Consider the following 20251-nt stretch of genomic DNA (forward strand, 5'->3'; position numbering starts at 1 on the left):
TGTTTCTGGTGGGAGACCTCTATAGTATAGGAATCTGGGAAGGCAATGATAGCTGAGTCCAGGGAGGACATTGAAAAGGGCAGGTCTGGATTCAAATCCTGGCTCATCACTTACCAGCTGTGTGGCTTTGGGAAAAGTACCGTAACCATTTTGGCTCTTTGTTTTATATCTCAAATGAGTAGTACATTCAGTACGATATTCAGGGTCGTTCATGATATTTACATGAGGTAATAGAGGTAAAGGCTTAATATGATCCATGCTAATTATTATCATAAGGGAAATACAGTGGTTGATTGAGGGGCAGATCTTGGGTTATGAGCTGCCTAACAGTGTTTGGGAACTTAGTGTTTCCAGGCCTGAGGCCTGAATCTTAGGTGTGAGCTATCTATTATAGTACATTTTTAGAAAGAAGGACAGAAGTTGAAGGTCACGTCAGTTTTCTTCTTAGTTGCATCAGGTACTCCTACAGGTACTTTTATTTTTGTGGACAAGGGCAGGAGGTTGAAGAGGGAATTGAAGCAGATAACTCTCTCAGATCCTTGATGGCCTTTAATCTCTGCTGGCTTCTGAGTCATCTGTGCCTGGCTGGGGTTATTATGGGAAGTGGTGATCCCTTTATGCAGCTTACTCTAAGGAGGTCATCATTCAGTCCCACTGCTTAGGTCTTTAAGATCGAATATAGGGTCTCTTCCTGGGGGCTGTCATGGGAAGGGTAGCAGGGAGGTGCTGATGGTGAGATCAAGCTGGAGAGGGCAAGGGAGGCATAGTGGATGCCGTCATCCTGGGTGAGAACAGAAAGAGAAGGCGATTAGACAGAGGAGGAGGAGCAGACCCCATCATAAAACAGTAATGTATACCCGCCAATAACACAGTCCCATTATTCCTTATACTCCAACTACTCTAAACTTCCTTTTAATTTTTTCAGGCCCTAGTCTGAATTGCTTACCTTGGGGTCCAGCTTGGGGTCTCTTTGTTGTTCTAGGAAAAAAGTCAAGATAAGCTGGGTCAGGTGGCATGGCAGTCAGGGTAGGGAAATGGACAGTGGGCTCAGTAGTGAGGTCATTTGTTGTGTCGGGACTAGGGTCACATGGGAGGGATGGGTGAGGCCTGAGACAGAGGAAAATGCTTAGAGGCACATGTGTGGGGAGGGAGTGTGTGGAGAAGGGCGCGCCAAGTAGAGAGTAGGGAGTGACAGTAGGACTGACCTTTATTCCCAGTGTTCTCACACTTCTCAGTGTTTTGGAAGGATCCCCTGCATGGGAACAAAAGGGTGGGAAATGCATTCGAGTCTGGGCAGAAAAGAGCTAAACCTGCATCGGGCTGGTTCTCTTGTGGGGGTCTCTGCAAACTGCTTGGACATAGAAGATGTAGGCAATAGTTTGAGGGTCTCAGAAGGAGGCTGCCTTGGAGTGGAGTGAGAGGCAATTTGCGGTGTAGCCCAGGAGAGGTCCCTAAGTGCCAACTGAAGGTGGCTTGTTCTAGAGAAGCAGCATTTGTTAGAAGGAGGCACAGGGAGGAGACAGCAGAAGGGTGAGCTCCTGTCCTCTCTGCTGGCACTGACTTGGTTAAAACTGGAGAAGGAAAACCAGAGAAACTAATGTCACATCTTCTGGGTGGGTGCTCAGGCCTTGGTCCCCAGGAGATACATCCTGGGAGGTGACCCGAGGAAGGCAGCTGGCAAAAGTCAGGGAGTTAGGGAAATGAGGAAGGGGGGCTGTGGAAAGGGCAAGAGTGGAAACGGGAAGAAGGATGGAGGAAATGAAAGTTGTGGGAGGGTGAGGAGGCCCAGCGCTCAGGAAAGGAAGGGGAACCAGGGTGTGTGCAGAGGAGAGGAGGCCAGGCTGGGAGCTGAGGAGGGAAGGCGCTCTGAGGAAAGGCAGGTGGTAGAGGAGCTGAGGACAGAGGATTCTTCTGACCCCTTTCGGGTATGTTACCCGAAAAGGTAAAAAGGCAGTTTGGATGATGAACAAGAAAGAAGAAAATGTGGAAGAGGTAGATCTGTTTGGGAAGGCTGATGTTCAAGGGGGAGAGAAAACAGGATGAACAGAAGGAAACACTTAGCAATGGCGACAAAAAGAGGATAAAGGAAATACCAGAGAAAGACAAAGGCAGACATTCTGGGAAAGAACCAGAGAAAGTTCTGGAACCCTTAGGTCCACTCTTTTCATGATTTTGTTTGTTAGTTTGTTTTTAGGAACCAGAGCCTCTGGAAATGAAGAGCCTGGCCTGTTAGGGACATATGAGGATGTGGATGGGAAAGTCAGGGATGAGAGCAGCTATGAAAAGCTCCCTAGTACAGTTCTCATAAGCACACTTTCCCCAAATAGCACCTCTTTCCCAAAATAGCACCCCCCCACACACAAATGTCCCCCCTTGGAGGACAGGCACTCACCTGGCTGGGGCTCTGGCTTTAGTCCGCAGACCTATAGAAGGACCAACAGCATTTCAGTGTGCCATCCACTGATGGCATCTCTCCTCCCTGCCTTCTCTGCTCATCCTACTCTGAGGCCACCTTTGGAGAAACCAGGGCAGCAAGGCAGCTCTGCTGAAACCCATCTGAGAAGAGCCTGGGACTCAGAGTCCGCACCTAGTGACACTCTGAGGACGTCCACACCTGTCCTGCCATTGTCCTCAACACCAAACCGGGGAACACCTCTTCTCTGTACCCTGTGCCCCTTCATTCTACCCTCTCTCCCCACCTTTCTTTCTGCATCCTTCCTTCCTTGAACACCCCATAATCTCCCAACCTGCTCCTTCTACTGCTGAGCCCTGGCCCACCAACCCTCTGCCTCCTGACTCTTGTCATAGGCACCACTGCTCCTTCCTTCTCTGACAAACCAGCTTCTTGTGCTTTCCTTTACATTGCCTCTGGGGTCTGAGGCTCCTGGGTGTGATTGACAAGGTTCTCTTCTCCCATCTCCTGCCTCTTCCATAGCAGTGAGCTGCTCAGTTTCCAAAATGGGTTCTTCTGCTTGGAAGAACAGGGACCTCTGTACCACCCTCACCACTTCCCTGGCTAACTCTTTTTCATTCTTTGAGAATTTTTGCAAGTGACACTTCCTTCTGTAAATCCTCCCTGATTCCCCTTTCTCTCAACCTACCAGAGCTCTTTCCAAATGAGGCAGCTAGCCCTTGAGGCACCCCGCTCCCCACCCATACTGAGTTCCTTGAAAGCAGGCCCCTGCTTTATTTAGTTGTATTTCTAATCACAAGGCAGGTCCTGGAAAATGGGCACCCTTCCAATGCTGCTGAGTTGAGCCAAATTCCTGTCCCTTCTGCTCTCTCCTGACTTTTCTCAGGGCAGACCTGCTTCTCCCCATGAACCAAAAGGTGAGGACTGACGAGCATGATTAAGTTGAGAGAAAAGAACTAGAAAATGATCAGGTTTGTGGAGAGGAGTTGGTCTGGAGCAGTGGTTCTCAAACTTGATCACTCACAGAAGCCACCTGAGGAGACTGTGAACGATTTAGATTCCCAAGTCTAGACCCTACCCCAACAGGAGTCTGCATTTTTAACAGGCACCGGTGGTCATTCTGATGCAGGTGGTTCTGAGAAACACCCTGCTGGGGAGCTTGGGGAGAGCATAAGGTCCTAAACCACCTACCTTTCTTTCTCTTCCACTCGCAGTAGACCATCAGTCCGAAAATCACCGTTAGGAGCACAGTCCCAGCCAGTGCCACGCCTACTGTAGCTCCTAGACCCAGGGGCCAAGACCCTGAGCTCCTTTTACCCCCGGAGGCACTGAGACCATCTGTGGTGCTGGCGGCAGTGCTGGTGGGAACCTGGGTGGTTTTCTCGGTGGCTGAGAAGACATGAGAAATGAGCAAATTCTCCCCTGGAGGACTGGAGGTATCTGGGTGAAACTGTCACACTCTATGCCCTAGTTTGGGAAACACTGGAAGTAGGGAGTAACCCTCTGAAGCTCTCGCAGAGAGGGGAGTAACAAGGTGAATTTTGAGAACTGAGAATCCACATCACTCAGTTTAAATCCTGACTCTACTGCTGATCAGTGGTGCGACTTCAGAACCTCATTTCAAAAATAAAACATTTTTATTGTGGCAGGACACATAATGTGAAATTTACCGTTTTAACCATATTTAAATAAATAGTTCAGTGGCATTAAGTACATTTCCATGGTATGCAACTCTCACCACTATCCATCTCCAGAACTCTCATCTTTCCAAACTGAAATTGTGTTTCCATTGAACAAGGCCGCATTCCCCTGACTCCAGTCCCAGGCACCCACCATTCTACTTCCATCTCTATGAATTTGACTACTCTAGATACCTCATATTAGTGGAAGCAAACAATATTTGTCCTTTTACGGGATTGTTTTAATAAGTGAGAAATCATCTATAAAGAACCTAGATTATGTTGGAAATATGTTTTTAAGTTTAAATTAATATATATATTGAGCTTTAGTCCCTACAAACAGATTGTACCTTTGTAGATGTTTAATGCACCACTGAAAAACTGATGTAATATTAAGCCACAGGAAAACATTTAATTCCAATAAAATCTTCGGGTTGGTGTGGACCAAGTTCTCTGTCCACTCTTGTTAGAAATTAATAATAAAACTATAAGGAGTACCTCTCCATTGAGATAAATAATTTAAAATTCTTAGTCAAAGAAATATATATATATGTGTATATGTATATATTAACATGCTATTTAGAGCAATGCATATTTAAAAAACCTGGAACATGACTAAAGCTGTACTCTAAATTCATATTATTCAATGCTTTTATTATTTAAAATGGTAAGAAATTTGTGAAATGAATAAAATAGTCAATTTGCAAAGAAAAAATAGCCCAAAACAAACAGAGGCCAGCCTGAAGGAAACTCATAGATTGAAAGTAGTGAAATCCTACATAGGAATAAATTTATGAGGAAATAATATCAGAAGGAATAATAAATAGAGGAAGTAGTTATTTAAGGAAAAGCAACAACAAGAAAACAGACAAGACTTTGCAAACCTAACTACAAAAGTACCCATTAAATCATGAGAAAATGTATGCTTAATCGTAGTTTGACAAATTTTAAAAACTGTGAAATGGATGATATTCTGAAACAATTTTCAAAATGATTTAATAAAGCGTAAAATCTAACTGCTGGGTAGACAGAAGTGAGGACATTATTAGGAAGCAATTTTTCACAAAGATTCTAAGCTCAGGTGATTTTACGGGTAAACTCATAAAAATTTAAGACATAAATACTTCTTAGACAGAAGTTTCCAGAATCTTGAGAAATATGGAAAACTATGTAGTTATAATTCATTACATGAAACAATAACGCCAATGCTAATTTTCATTCATAATTTAAAAAAAATGAAGACTAAAACAAAAGGCCTGTTTTTTAACTGATCTGAGTGGGGGAAAATACGCGGTATTGGCACAATGGGAATATAAATTAGCATAACCTTTGGGAATACTTTTGGGAATATCTATCAAAGTGTAAAATACCCATGCATACCCTTTGACTCAGTGATTGCTAGAAATTTGTCCTATGGAAATGCTGGTGCAAGTATCGAAAGGCCTGTGTTGAGGGGTGTTCTTTGCAGCATTGTTGTGATGTGGCAACAACCTAAATGTCTCTAAATAGAGACTGAATAAATTATGATACATTGCTATGATGGGATACCACACAGCTCTTTAAAACAATAGGCATTGATGTATATGTACTGAAATGCAAAGGTACTTGAGGTGCAAAAATAGCAAGTTGTAGAGCAGAATAGTATGCAATTTGATTCTATAGGTATATCTATATTTTGTATCTCTGTGTATCTATATCTGTATCTGTAAGAGACAACACTTCTGCAGAGAGAGGTAGTGGATGGGAAGATAAAGTGGAGAGGGAGGAAGGTATTTGTCATTTGACTCCTTTCTGTGTTGTTTGACTATTTTTTATTATGTGTAAGTATTAATAATACCTTTCTTATTTTTAAAACTTAACATTTATTTTTATCGAAGCTGTATAGGCACATAAAGAGTACATAACTTCTATAGAGCTTATAAAATGGCAAGTCTCTGTATAAGCCTCCTCACTCCCTTCCCACTCCCCAGAGGCAACTATTTTCAGCACCTTTAGCTATTTCATTTGGCATTCACCTCATATCTCTCAGTCACATGTGTTTACTGCTGTTTCTTGAGTTTGTTGTGTTAGGTAGTGTCTATTCACTTCCTATTCTTGAAATTGAGGAATTAGATCTCTTAAAACCACATTCTCTCCATTTCACTCAACTTCTTAGCATTTTATCTTCTCCCTTTCATGAACAGGGTTCTTCACTTGGCTTCTGGGACACAATTCTCATTTGGTTCTTCTGCCTTCCTAGCAGCTCCTTCTCAGTCTTTTTTATTGATCCCTCCTTGTCTTTTCAACCTGTAACACTCACAGTTCAGTCCTAGCACTTCCTCTCTATCTACACTCACTTCCCAGATAATCTTACCCAGTCCCATAGCATTAACTACCTGCGACATGCTGATTACTCCCAAACATACATACCCAGCCAACGCTCCCCTGTACTCCAGACTCATCTGTCTTACTGTGTATCGCACCTCCATTTGTTTGTCTGGTAAGATCTCAAATTTAAGATGTGCAAAACAGAGTCTTGATTTCCTCCCAAACCTGTTCCTCCCCTATTCCCTTTCTCAGGAATGACAACTCTGTCTTTTTATTCCCCCACTAAAAAGAGGCCTTTATTGCCTTTGTTCCACAGCCGGTATTTCACATTATCTCTCGGTTCCAGTGCTCCTGGGTAGGGCTGGTCCCCAGGAGGGCCTCTAGATGGGGGTCCCTGTGCAGTACTTGGTGAGTGAGAGGGAATAGTATGGAAAGGGGGAGGGTCTGGCTTTGCCTTAATCACTCAGAACTCTGTTGTCTTTTCTGGGCCTCGTTTTCCCCACTAGGCCCCTGAGAGGTCCTGGGGAAATCCGGTTTCTCACAATAGCTAAAATATCTCAGGACTATTGCCTGGCCATCTCTCAAGGGACCTACTTCCTTCCCAGAACCCCTGCTGCACCATCTCCACCACATTGCCCTGAAAAAAATTTTTTGTTTCGTTAAAACTGCCTAAAACTGACTACAGAAATAACAAACTGATAGGTGGAAAATAGGGAAGAGGGGCAGAAACAATTGGAAGTCATTTGGGGCTAGTCCCCCCCTGCCCAAGTGTCTTTTCCACCCCTCACACTCACCTGTCCACCCCCCTCCTCTCCGCCCCCCTCCCCTCCGCCCCATCCCGCCCCCGCCACCCAGCTCAGCCCAAAGCCTGCTGGGAAATTTGCTGCCTGGACTAGTCCTTCCAAGGCTCCTCATCCCACATACATCTGGATCTGGTATTCACCTGTTTCCTACAGACCCTCAGCTGGAAACACCTGGACACATAGAAAAACAAGAGGAAAACACAGAAACCCCAAAAACCCATATGGGGTGAAGACATGGGGAAAGACCCAATACGGGAGCCATAGTAGCTAGCCTCCTCTTGGTAGTAAGAGGGTTATTCTGGGCTGCTCCTGGGCTTGGGCAGTCACTGGCAGCCCCCGGAGCCCCATTTGTTGCTGGGCCTTGTGGGTAGTACTTGGGGTCATATATCTGCCAAAGACCTGGCTGCTCTGTTTGGCACCCTGCATGTATCCCATCTGCAGAGACATGGAGGCGTTGTCACACTTGTCAGTCCTCAGCTTGGTTTCATAGATGTTCTGCTGGGTCCTGGGAGGTGTCATGCTCACCTGGCTGGCACACTTGTTGGTGCCCATTTGCAGGCTGATGGCCGAGTGGTCTATGGGTGGTGGGATATGGTTCTTGGGGTCATACAGATGCCAACTCTTGCCATGTGCCACCATACCAGACTGGCTGGCACACTTATGGGTGCCCATCTGGAGCCCGATGACATACTGGCCCGCCTTCACTGTGGCATCATCGAAGTTCCACTCTCGCCTCTCTGAGTACTTAACACCAATGTCCGTGCCACTCTACAGCCCCTTTGTCTTGGCCTTCAAGACACCTGCATCTGTGTCATGTTCCCACTCTCAAACAGGTCGTTGACCTCAAACAGGTCTGTGGGGTTCATGTCATAGCTGACCATGGCCTTGATGAAGTTGAAGAGGTTTTCTAGCTGGTGCCAGCTCTGCATGGAGTAGTTCATCTTGGGAACTGAGCCCGGCTACAGCTTATTCATGAGTGTGCACAGATTTATCCCTCCTTCTGGAATTTGGGGCTGATAGACAGGACTGTGAATCCCTCTATTCACCTGCGGAGTTATGTCTCCTTCTGAGGGTCATATTTGGACAGGAGCCGGTTCATGACCTCAGCCGAAAGCCCCTACAAGGGCCCCTTATTGAACTGTGTGGAGTTCATGCCAGTGGCAGGATGGGACAGGACACTTGGCCCCGCAGGCGCGCTCGTGACAACTCCATCTTTCAACAGGCTCAGTTCAAAGGCCTTAGAATTATTTTTGGTTCTCCTCACTTTCTCACTCCAACATCTATTCATCTGCCAACCATGTATGCTCTGTCTTCAGACTATAACCAACCTCTCACCACTTCTCATCTGCCTTTGTTGACACCATAATCAAGCCACATCACCTCTCACTGGTGTCCCTGTTTTTCATCTTGCTTATCTGTATAGTCTTATGCAACATCCAACAGCCAGGAGGACACTTTTACCACGTAAATCATGTCACTGCACTCCTCTGCAGGAAACCCTCACTGGCTGCCATCGCACTGACCTGCCTCACTGCTTGTTCTGATCTCATCTCCCGCTCTCAACTTCATCTGCTTCAGTTACCCTTGACTCACCTCATGGCTTTGCCCTCACTGTTTCCTCTTGACCGGACATTTTTCTCTAGATCTGTCCTTCACTTCCTGTGCCTAGGCTGGATTTTTCTGCTGGATTCTCCACCAGCTTTGTGCCTTTGGAAGCTGGTCTTGGTGGACTCCATGCACAGATTCTCTAGTCCCCTAGCTGCCATTCAGTGGCCAATGTGGGTCACCAGCAGGAAACGGCGGGAGAGAGGTCAGGGCATAGCCCTTTACTCTCTCCCTGATGGGTATTTTTCAAGTCAGGTTCTCCAAAGAAACAGAACCAGTAGGATATATAGAGAAATAAAGAAAGAGCTTTATTATGAGGGATTGGCCCATGTGATTCTGGAGACTAAGACGTCCCACAATCCTCCTCTGTAGGGTTATCCCCTGTACAACGGGTCCTTCACTGTAGTCACTGGCCGGTCCTCACACCAATCAGCCTGAGGGTCAGTCTCTCCCATTGATGTGCAAACAGCAACCAAGGCTCAACTATAGCAGGAGAGCACACATAACTCACATAAGGGACACAGTTTATGAAAAGTAAGGACCCATAACCAAGGACCTATTCTACCCAGCAAAGCTGTCATTTAGAATTGAAGGAGAGATAAAGAGCTTCCTAGACAAGAAAAAGCTAAAGGAATCCATCACCACCAAACTAGCATTACAAGAAATGCTAAAGAGACTTCTTTAAGAAGAAAAAGAATAAAATATATGAATAATAAAATGGCAATAACTGTATGTTTAACAACTACTTTAAATGTAAATAGATTAAATGCTCCAATCAAAAGACATAAGGTGGCTAAATGGATAAGAAAACAAACCCTTACATATGCTGCCTACAAGGGACTCAGATTGAAAGACACACAGACTGAAAGTAAAGGAATGGAAAAAGATATTTTGTGAAAATGAAAAAAAAAAAAAAGCTGGGTTAGCAATACTTATATCAGACAAAATAGACTTTGAAACAAAGGCTATATAACAAGAGACCAAAAAGGACCCAGTAATCCTACTTCTGGGTATTTACACAAAGCAATCCAAAACACTACTTCAAAAGGATATATACATCCATATATTTGTTGCAGCATTATTTACAATTGCCAAGATATGGAGGCAGCCTTGGTGTTTATCAGTGGATAAATGAATAAAGAAGTGGTACATATATACAATGGAACATTACTCAGCCATAATAAAGAATGAAATTTTGCTATTCGTAACAACATGGATGGATCTAGAGAGTATTATGTTGAGCGGAGTAAGTCAGACGGAGAAAAACTTGTGTATTGAATCTAGAGAACAGGATAAACAAAACAGGAAGAAGCTCATAGGTACAGAGAGAATTTTGATGGTTGCTGGATTGGGGTGTGTGTGAGAGAATGGATGAAGAGGAGAGGGCATTAAATCGGTAGCTACAAAATAGTCATGGGGATATAGAGTATATAGCACAGGGAATATAATCAGTAGTATTGTAATAACTATGTATGGTGTCAGATGGTACCAGATTTATCAAAGTGATCACTTCATAAGTTATGTAAGTGTCTAATCATTGTGTTGCACACCTGAAAGTAAGATAATTTTGTATCTTGATTGTACTTGGAAAAATAAAAATATGAATTTTTTTTTAAATGTTAGCTAACTTACGCTAACGTTTATGTGAAAAAATAGGCAGGCAATGATAATAAACTTATTAAGGAGAAATAACGTGATTGAGATGGAAATATCTTTATCAGCCACTGAAATATGATGTTTACAATAAATAAAAAATGTGGTATTGATATAAGAAAAGACAAGAGATATATATCTGATAAGGGGTTAATATCCAAAATATGCAAAGAACTCACACAACTCGATATCAAAAAAAAAAAAAAAAAAAGGCAATTCAAAACCAGGCCAAGGACATGAACATACATTTCTCCAAAGGAGATATAAAAATGGACGATAGGTACTAAAAAGATGCTCAATATCATTAGTCATTACGGAAATGCAAATTAAAACCACAATGAGATGTTTTGTTAATCATGATGGCATCTTCTCTCAATAAACACAAAATGCTATTTTATGAGCTGAATGATAATAGTAACTATCACTTGAGTAAATGTTTATGTGTGTGTGTATACACACACACACAAACATATAAAATCTCCTTACACCTGAATTGAAAATTAAAGACTTATTTAAAAGTAAAAAGAAAAAAAACAAAAAAATACCGCAGTGAGATATCACCTCACATTGTTTGAATGTCTATCAACAAAAGGACAAGAAATAACTAAGCTGGAGTGGACGTGGAGAAAAGGGAATCCTTGTGTACTGTTAGTGGGAGTGGAAACTGGTGTAGCCACTGTGGAAACCAGTATGGAAGATGCTCAAAAAGTTAAAAATAGAACTCCCATATGATCCAGCAATTCCACTTATGGGAATATATCCAATGGAAATGAAAACACTAACTCGAAAAGGTAACTGCACCCCTATGTTCATAGCAGCATTATTTACAAGAGCCAAGACATGGAAACGACCTAAGTGTCCACCGATGGATGAATGAATAAAAAAGTTGTGAGATATATAATATACATATATATATTATATATATAATGAAGAAATCCTACTATTTGCAGCAACATAGATAGAACTCGAAGGCATTATGCCAAATGAAATAAGTCAGACAGAGAAAGACAAATACTGTATGATTTCACTTTTATATGACATCTAAAAAAATAACCCTCAAAAGCAAACTCATCGAAAAAGAGAGATCAGACTTTTGGTTTTCAGAGATGGAAGGCCGGGGGACGGAAAATTGGAGGAAGATGGTCAAAAGGCACAAACTTCCAGTTATAAGAGAAATACTAGGGATGTAATGTACACATGATGACTATAGCTAACACTGATGTGTGGTACATAGGAAAGTTGTTAAGAGAGTAGATCCTAAGAGTTCTCCTCATAAGGAGAAATTTTTTACCTTTTTTCCTTTAAAAAAAAAATTATATTTACATGAGAAGATGTATATTAGCAGAACCTATCGTGGTCATCATTTCATAATATATGTAAATCAAATCATCATGCTATATGGCCTTAAACTCATACGATGATGTATGCCAATTATTTCTCAATAAAACTTGAAAAAAAAGTGGATTAACATTCTAAGAAGGACTATGTAAAGAACATTAAAAATATTTAATCCTGTCAAAAATAAACAAACAAAACACTGGTGAAACAAAGAGACAAGAAATGAATACTATTCTACAAAATAACTTAAAAGACAGGCATATAAATCAATGGAGAAGAGAAAAAATATTCGATGAGTCAATAAATGGGATTGGGGCAATTGAATAGTTTTTTGGTATAAAGATCAATTTAGTTCTTTAGTTCATACCATATGTCAAAGTAAATTCTCACTGCATTCAAGAGTTTTATTGTGAAAAGAAATTATACAAAAATTAGAAGGAATTAAAATATTTTCAACCCCAGTGGCATAGGGTACTTTGAGCTTAGTGATGAAAGAGAAAAATTGTAAGGATAATACTCTTAAAAGATGTATTTTACATACATCTGTATTAAAAGTGGTGGTACTTGAATGAAAAACATTTATTATTACTTTCCTGTATTATTGTGATTTTTTAAAATCATGAGCATGAATATTCTGTTAATTCTATTCATTGAACAAGTTAATTTATTGATGAAAATATACTAAATGTGACAGAAATGAAAAAAGGAAGAATTAGGAAGAGGAAGAGGGTTCTAAATAAAACAAAATCTCTCAAAAGTGGCCATTTAAGGAGATGTGGAGGAGGTGCAGGAAATATATAAATCCAAGGCTGTTTTGCCTAATTCAGGTTGTGAGGCATTTTTTGATTGCTCTAAAATCAGCTCAGTGGTCAAGATGGAACATGGAGAGTGTCGTCCCCAGCTGGGAGCAGTAATTTGTCATTGACATAGTGTAGACTTGCCAGTGCGAGTCATTATGAGAAGCAAACCAACTTATTTAATTGTTAGTTTTCTGAAAAATTTTAATGGACAATGCACCCCGTTGTTGCCTGTGTCTGGGAGAGAGCCCTTGCCCCATTCTTTTGGAGACAGAGGAACCCAGGGTCAAGTTCCCGTGCACACGGAGTAGTATAGGAAGATCTATTAATCAACACATTCTATTATTAGGGTAAAAATAGGTCAAGACGACAAGAAGATCAAGTCAGGAGGTGAGGTTGATTGGCTCATGGTTAAGAGAGGAAGCTCTGGAGTCCAAAACTGGGTTCAAATTCTGCCTGCAGTGTGAGTGATGACTTTGGGCAGGCACTTAGGTTCTGTGAGCCTCCATTTCCCCATCTGTAACAGGGAGATGATAGCAGTGCCTGCCGTTATTGCGGGTCATGGTGCAAGTTAAGCAGGGTGAGGTATACCAAGGTTTCAGCCAGGAGAAAGTGCACTGCGAGTGGGAGCTGCTGTATTGCTGCTGCAGAGGGGCCTCCAATGACCAGGACAGGGGAGCAAGATCAAAGTGGAGGAGGAGGACAGCATAGGGGCTCTGTGGGAGAGGTGGGGACTGGGTGGTCAGCGAGAGGCTAGGAGGGTAAAGATGATGGAGACACAGGAAGAGGGAGATAGGAAAAGAGAGGGAAAGGATGGAATGAGGGCAGGGAGCGTTGAGGGCTATGCTCTGCGGTGCAGAGTGGGAAAAGGAAATGGGAAGATTGGGATGACAGGTGATGGGATGTTACCTGGGGACTGGAGGCTCCTCAGGCTGTTGTTGGGCACCTACCGTGTGTGCTAGGTTCTGCTCAGGGCTGCGGAGATGCACAAATACGGGAGTAGCTGGGGCTCCACGCATGAACACACGATAAAAGGAAGGCAAGCTACATTCCAAAAAAGTCAAGTCCACTTTGAGGATATGGAGCAAGGGCAGAGGGCAGGGCTGGAGCCTCAGCCTGGAGCAAGAATGCAGAGTAATTGGGGTGCTCAGGAGGTGCTGAGGCCTGGAGATGGGGATGGAGGCTGGGTCTGGATGGGACAGTGATGGGGATGGGCAAGGAAAGCAGCCCAGGTTTGGGGAAGATTAAGGCGAAAAGGGTAAAGCTAGCAGAGGCCTGGGGAAGAGTTGGGGGGTGAGCAGGGAGAAGAGTTTGAGAGAAGCGTCAGGAAGGGGGGGGGCAGGCCTTGGGGGATGAGGGCCCCAGTGGCCTTCAAAAGCCATAGGCGTTGCAGCTGGACTCACCACGAGTGATGGTGAGTTTGGTCCCATTGATGGACTGCCACATCTGCCTTCCATGTCTCTGTGTGGTCAGCTCGACTCGGCAGAAGTACCAATACTCGTCCTCCCTCCGCAGTTTAGAGATCTGGAGGGAGCCATTCCTCGAGCCCCTTGTCCAGCTCAGGGAGAGCCGGTTCTCAAAATCCTTGTGGATGAAATGCGTGTTCATGTTGTAGATGAACTCCCCATGAAAATGTTTCCATCTCCAAATTATGTTCACGTTGGGATTCCGGGCTAACTCCCAGGGATAACAGAAGGAGAAGGGGATGTGGATGGAGTCGCCCTCAGAGGCCGAGAGGTACTCTGGTTGGTTGACCTCATGCCAATGCTTTGAATTGCATTTTGCCGAGCTATCTGGAGAGAAAGAAAAGAGAAGGAGAGACTTTGAAGTCACCTAGAGAGGCAAAGAAAATAACCCTAGACCAGCTGGCACCCTCACTCATTGGTAAAAGTGTGACAGATGGTAGAACTGGCCCTTTAGCTGGGTGTCCTCCTTGCCAGGCTTTGGGTAAGAGGAGTGTGAGGGGTAGGATGACCCAGCACTGTGGGACCAGCCTTTTGTTTATTGGGGGTGGGAGGCCTGGCCGGCTACCTCTGCAGACCCCTTCTCCAGACACCTGTCCACAGCCCCTCCAGGGGGCTTCCTCATGGCCCTGGACAGAGCCAGGACAGTCCCAGCCACTCACCAGCTTGCAGAGCTGCCGGCAGCAGCAGGGGCAGCAGTAGGAGTAAACCCATCGCCTTGCTCTCTCAGGGATGAGAAGACAAGCAGAGCTCTCAAGGCCAGTGGGGAGGCTCTGTGGAGATGTCGCCTCAGGCAAGTCTAGGCACAGTAGAGGGAGGGTCAGGCTCCCTCAGAGGACAGAGGAAGGGTGGTAGCCTTCCCCAAACCTATCCATCCCAGAGTCACCAGCACTTCCTTTATTGGTCTGGCTTCTTTTTTTCTGTATTGCAAAATGGCCTCCCTTGTGGTCAATGAGGTCACCGGCCTCCATCCTCACACCGAAGGGCATGGTCCTGACCTTGGCTGGCTGGGGCCTCTCCTCTCCCACCTCAGCTCCCTGCCTCTGCCAACGCCCTCCTCATCTCCTTAGGAGGCAGTCTCCATTTTACTCTGTTTCTCACTCTCTTTCTCCTCTTCTCTGCTTCTCTGAGTGTCTCCCAGCCTCTGTTTCTTTTCTTTTCGCAGGGAAAGGGGCGGTAGCAGGACCAGCTCAGGCTCTTTCGGGAGAAGAAAGGCAGCCATGAGTCTCTGCCCAGCTACAGCCCCTTAGAAAGAAGGAAGAGGGAGCCACTGTGGTCAATGCCCTCAGCCCTCAGCCCTAGCTCCAGGGGCATCCAGTTTGCTCCCTCCCCAGCAGTCCCCAGGCAGAACCAAAGCCCACCAGGCCTGTTCTGTTCCCTCGTGCTGTCTAATTCCCTCCCCTCCCTGAGGTTCAGAGGTGGGGGTGGGCTCACACTCCCACCTCCCCGGGGAATGGGCCTTCTGGAGGCCACGCCTCAACCCACAGGATGCAAGACTGGACCCACAGGGCCTTCTGTCCTCTCCACTCTACACGCGAGGAGACCAAGGCTCCGAAAGGCCATGCCCCAAGTCCATGACTCTCAAGTGGCAAGTTTAGGACACGAACTCTAGCCTTGTTGAGTCCACAGAGCCTTCTGCTGCTTCTGGATGCTTCTGCCTGTTTGCACCACGGAATCTGTGGCCCTCAGCTTCCACGTGCAGAGCTCTAGGGGTGAGGCCCCGAAGGAGTATTTCTATAATGCTCCTTAGGTGATTCTATCCACAGCTGTGAGATTTCTGGCTAATCCAGAGCCTTCTGGGGACAAAGCAGGTGAAGACTCAGAGCAGGAAGGAGTCACCCCACTGACAGTCCCTGGGACTGTCTAAAATGGAGGGCACTGCCAGCCTGTGACTGGTGGTGAATGGGGCTGAGAGATCGGTGGCTGGGACCTTTGGTGACTCACAGGCTTGACTCCATAGGAGGCTTTGCCCATCCCGTTCCCAGGATGAGGTTGGCATCAGCTTACTTAGTGGGGTGGGGAGGACATGATTTCATCAGAGGAAATGGCCTAGGTCTTCTGGAGGTGGAAGTAAGCTGACTGACTTTCTTTTCTTTTTCCTTGGTTCCTCCCCCAATCTTAATAGTTTTCTCCCACACTTTTTCTGCGGCCAGTCAGGAGGCCCCCACCCTTTTTCTATGTCTGCTTTTCTTACCCTTTCTTCTGGGTCCTAGAAGAGAGGTTCCAAATTTTCACAGAACCCTCTTCTCTGAGTCAGGCCCTAAACATCCATTGGCTCATTTTCAGCTTTACAACATTCTGTGGTGAGCGTATTGTTATCTCCGTTTTACCCATGGGGAAACTGAGGCACAGAGACTTGATGTAATGGAGTCCTCTGGGTTGTTAAAGATGCTTGGGAGAATTGGTGACAGGTGGGCAGGTAGGCAGAAGAGAAGACAAGGGACCCACTTGGCTTCTCAGTAGGACCTCCAGAAGGTGGACTAAGTCATCTGCAGGGCGACACTTGGATTTCTTTCCTGCCTTGCCCAGTAACTATGGGACCTGGCTGGACAGTCTCCTCTTTGCCAGGCTGCCCAAGGAGGGAGTGGACCCCACTAGGGGGCACCTCTGCTCATTCCATTGGGAAGCAAAGACTGTTTACAAAACAGCCTCTGGGTAACATTCACAGAGTACCTGCTGCCTCAGGCCCTGCGGCTCCCATGTACTATCTTCCTAGATGCAAGCTGCACATTTCAGGTCACATTCTGACCCATGGACCCAGCTTGATCCCATGAGGGTAGGAGGTGTAATTTCTACTCAGAGATGTCGTGAGCTCTCCTGGTTTGTTCATCCTTTCTTTCCTCAGCAAGAATGAAAGGGCCTGGGAATCAGCCTCAAGCTGTGGCTCCACTCACAGATGGAGCTTCTGGGAGGAGGAAGACCTGGTGTCTGTGATGCAAAGATGGGAAAAGTCTGAATTCAGCCCTTTAGCCCAGCGTGTGGCTATGGGGGAGAGGTCAGAAGTAGTGTTATCAGTAGCAAGACAAAGTGAGAAGTATATGCTGTGGACCACATTTCAAGAAACACTGCTTTAGATCTTTCCCAAATTCTCCCAAGTTTCCGTTCTCCCTTCCTCATCGGCCATCCCATCACTGTTTCATCCCCTTTCCCTTATGTGGTACCTCGCCCTCCTCCTGCTCCCCTGCCCACCGCCCTCCAGGATCAGGAATAAGGCAAAGACATCTGCTCTCATTACCTCCAGTCATTGTGCTGGAGGTGCTAGGCCATGCAAATAGGGAAGAAAAAGAAATGAAAGTGTCCTAATTGTATTTTCTTAGATTCTGTACTTCTCTATTTGGCATCCATTTGTCACAGGGCCAATTGTACTAACTATATTTTCTTATTTTCTGTATGCTCGATGTTCTGGCATTTGTGGCCTCCTTGGCTAGCCAGTTCTTAGAGACAGCCAAGGGTCCTCCTGTAAGCATGCCTCTCATATACAAACTAACCAATCCTGAGCCCATACACTGAACCACCTTCTTTATCTAACTCTTACTTAACAAGCATATTTCCTCTGCTTGAAATCAACCCTGGGCCAGGTACTGGACAAGTAAAAATAACACCAATAGCCCAAAGCCCACTGGAATTAGTCGAACTAGCCAATCCTAAACCATTTCCCTTATCCTGTCTTGCTTTTCCTGCAGAAAACAAAACAAAGGCTGTGGCCTATGCTTTCCCCTTGTTCTTGCTAATGTCTCCTGACTGACAGTTGTGCTTCTCTTGGTGACCGTGTGTGATGTGGCTTGACCTCTCCTCTTAAAAATGTAAGTTATGAAAACCTTTCAATGGCATTAGCCTTTCTGAGTCATCATTTAGTCACCTCTATAAATTAAAATCCTGTGAGTACAACAATTGAGACAAAAGTCATCCAGATTAGAAAGGAAGAAGTAAAAACTGTTTTTATTCAGTGATGACTTGATTGTTTATTTAGAAGATCTAATGGAACCTCCAAAAACCACAAGAACTATAAGTGAGTTAAGCAGGTTGCAGGATAAAAGATTAATATACAAAAATTAATTGTATTTCTAAGTACTAACAACAAAGAATTGAAAATTGAAATGAAAACAATACCATTTGCAATAGAATCAAAAATATGAAATACTTAAGAATAAATATGGCAGAGGATGTGCAATATCTGAACACTGAAAACAATACTGAGAAATTAGAGAAGACCAATAAATGGAATTTTATACATGAGAGGACTCAATACTGTTAAGGTGTCAATTCTCCTTAAATTAATATGTAGGTTTAACATAATTTCACTCAAAGTCCCAGGATATTGTTTTGTAGAAATTGACAAGCCAATTAAAATTCCGATAGAAATTCAAAGTACATAGACCAGCCCCCAAAACTTTAAAGAACAAAATTGGTGGATTTACACTACCCAACATCAAGACTTACTGTAAAGTTACTGTGATGAAGATATATTGGTATCAAGATGAAACAGAACAGAGAACAAAAATAGACCCACACTTACATGGTCAATTAGTTTCCAACAGAGATGCAGAGGCAATTCAGTGGGGAAAGAATAGTCTTTTAAACAAATGGTACTGGAACAATCGAATATTTATATATTTAAAATATGAAATTCAGTCAACACTTTGCACTATATAAAAAAAATCTCAAAATCAATCATCAGTCTAAATGTAAGTCTTAAAATTTTATAATTCAAGAAAAGAACACAAGAGAAAATCTTTGTAACCTTGGGTTAAACAAAGTTTTCTTTGATTCGACACCAAAAGCATGATCTGTAAGAGAAAATATTGATAAATAGTTCATCAAAACTAACAACTTCCTTTTTTCAAAAGATACTATCAAGGAAATGAAAAGACAAGCTGCAGACTGGGAGACAATATTTGCAAATCACATAACTGACAAAGGACTTATATCCAGAATATACAAAGAACTCTCAAAATTTGATAAAGTAAAATCCCAGTTTAAAAAATGAGCTAAAGATTTGAATAGACAAGGTGGCCAGAACATGGAAGGAACCTACAATAGATGATTGGATAAAGAAGATGTGGTACAATATACAATGGGCTATTACTCATCTATAAGAAGACATGATATACTCCCATTTGCAACAACACGGGCGAATCTTGAGATAATCATGCTAAGCGAAATAAGCCAGAAAGAAGAAGTTGAAAACCACATGACATCCCTTATATAGGGGATATAAATCTAAAAACACAAACAAACAGGACAAACAAGCAGAGACTCATGGACATGGACAGTAGATTAGTGCTTACCAGAGGGTAGTAGGGGAGGGGGAAAGTAGATGGGGTAAAAAGGGTCAAAAATGTGGTGACAGAAAGAAATCTAACTATGGGTGGTGAATATACAATGCAATATATATGACTTACCGTTGAACTGTACACTTGAAACTTACTGGATTTTGTTAATCAATGTTACCATAATAATTAAAAAAAAAACAAATATGAAAAAAAGATTTGAATACTTTGTCAAAGAGAATATATAGGTAACTAATAAGCACATGAGAAGACGTGTAATGTCATTAGTCATTAGGGAAATGCAAATAATGACCACAATGATATGTCATTATATATCTATTAAATAGCTAAAGTTAAAAGACCAACCACATCACTTTTTGGCAAGGATGTGGAACATCCTTGGAACTCTCATATACCACCGATGGGAATGTAAAACAGTACAACTACTTTGGCTATTTCTTAATTAGTTAAATATACACCTACTATATGACCTAGTCACACTACTTAGAGTGTTGACCAGCAGCACCATCGTTACCTGGGAACCCATGATAAATGCTAATTCTCAGGCCCTGTCTAGTCTGCTGAAGTAAGTTCAAGAACCACTGCTCTAGGGCAAGGAAATTGACTTTGATTGAGGATCTGCCTTATGGATCCTTTATTTTATTTTTCACAGCAACCTGGGAAACAAAGGAATTTTATTCCTTTCTGACAGAGAGAAACAGAGGCTCGGAGAGGTCACCTCACTTACTCCAGTTTCCTTTTCTGGCCAGGTCTGGAGTTTGGCTCACATTCAGGTCTGTCTGACTTATGTATGAGCTAGTGCTTACCCAAATAATAGCTCTCCAACTGCCCACAGTTTAACCTCCCTCCTTTCTCCGCTCCTCCTACAGCCCTTCCTAGAGAGCATAGTTCATAGGTGCTTC

At 43.8% G+C, this 20251-nt stretch overlaps 1 protein-coding gene and 1 pseudogene across 2 annotated transcripts; both read right to left on the reverse strand.

Moving 5' to 3' along the window:
- Positions 1-36: 36 nt before the first annotated feature.
- Positions 37-14926, reverse strand: PILRA (paired immunoglobin like type 2 receptor alpha). 2 transcript variants are annotated; one of them, XM_016124807.2, is made up of 7 exons: positions 14721-14926; positions 13999-14388; positions 3605-3802; positions 2393-2423; positions 1206-1252; positions 947-978; positions 37-781 (listed from the first exon to the last, which is right to left on the reverse strand). In XM_016124807.2, exons 1-7 carry the CDS (start codon positions 14770-14772, stop codon positions 659-661), a joined length of 873 nt encoding a protein of 290 aa, XP_015980293.2. In that variant the 5' UTR covers positions 14773-14926; the 3' UTR covers positions 37-658. The 2 variants fall into 2 exon arrangements, with proteins under 2 accessions (XP_015980293.2, XP_015980294.2); XM_016124808.2 differs by lacking the exon at positions 3605-3802.
- Positions 7291-9173, reverse strand: LOC107500018 (annotated as a pseudogene).
- Positions 14927-20251: the final 5325 nt, after the last annotated feature.

Source organism: Rousettus aegyptiacus, unplaced genomic scaffold (genome assembly GCF_014176215.1).
Source record: "Rousettus aegyptiacus isolate mRouAeg1 unplaced genomic scaffold, mRouAeg1.p scaffold_m13_p_8, whole genome shotgun sequence".
Lineage (NCBI taxonomy): Eukaryota > Metazoa > Chordata > Mammalia > Chiroptera > Pteropodidae > Rousettus > Rousettus aegyptiacus.

Bases quoted from the DNA above. Each gene is read 5' to 3' on its own strand.
- PILRA (XM_016124807.2), bottom strand. From the start codon at position 14,772: ATGGGTTTACTCCTACTGCTGCCCCTGCTGCTGCCGGCAGCTCTGCAA. The intron at 2,424-3,604 runs GTAGGTGGTTTA...GTCCTTCTATAG, and splicing joins CGAGTGGAAGAGAAAGAAAG to GTCTGCGGACTAAAGCCAGA. The intron at 1,253-2,392 runs GTGAGTGCCTGT...GTTCCCATGCAG, and splicing joins AAAGCCAGAGCCCCAGCCAG to GGGATCCTTCCAAAACACTG.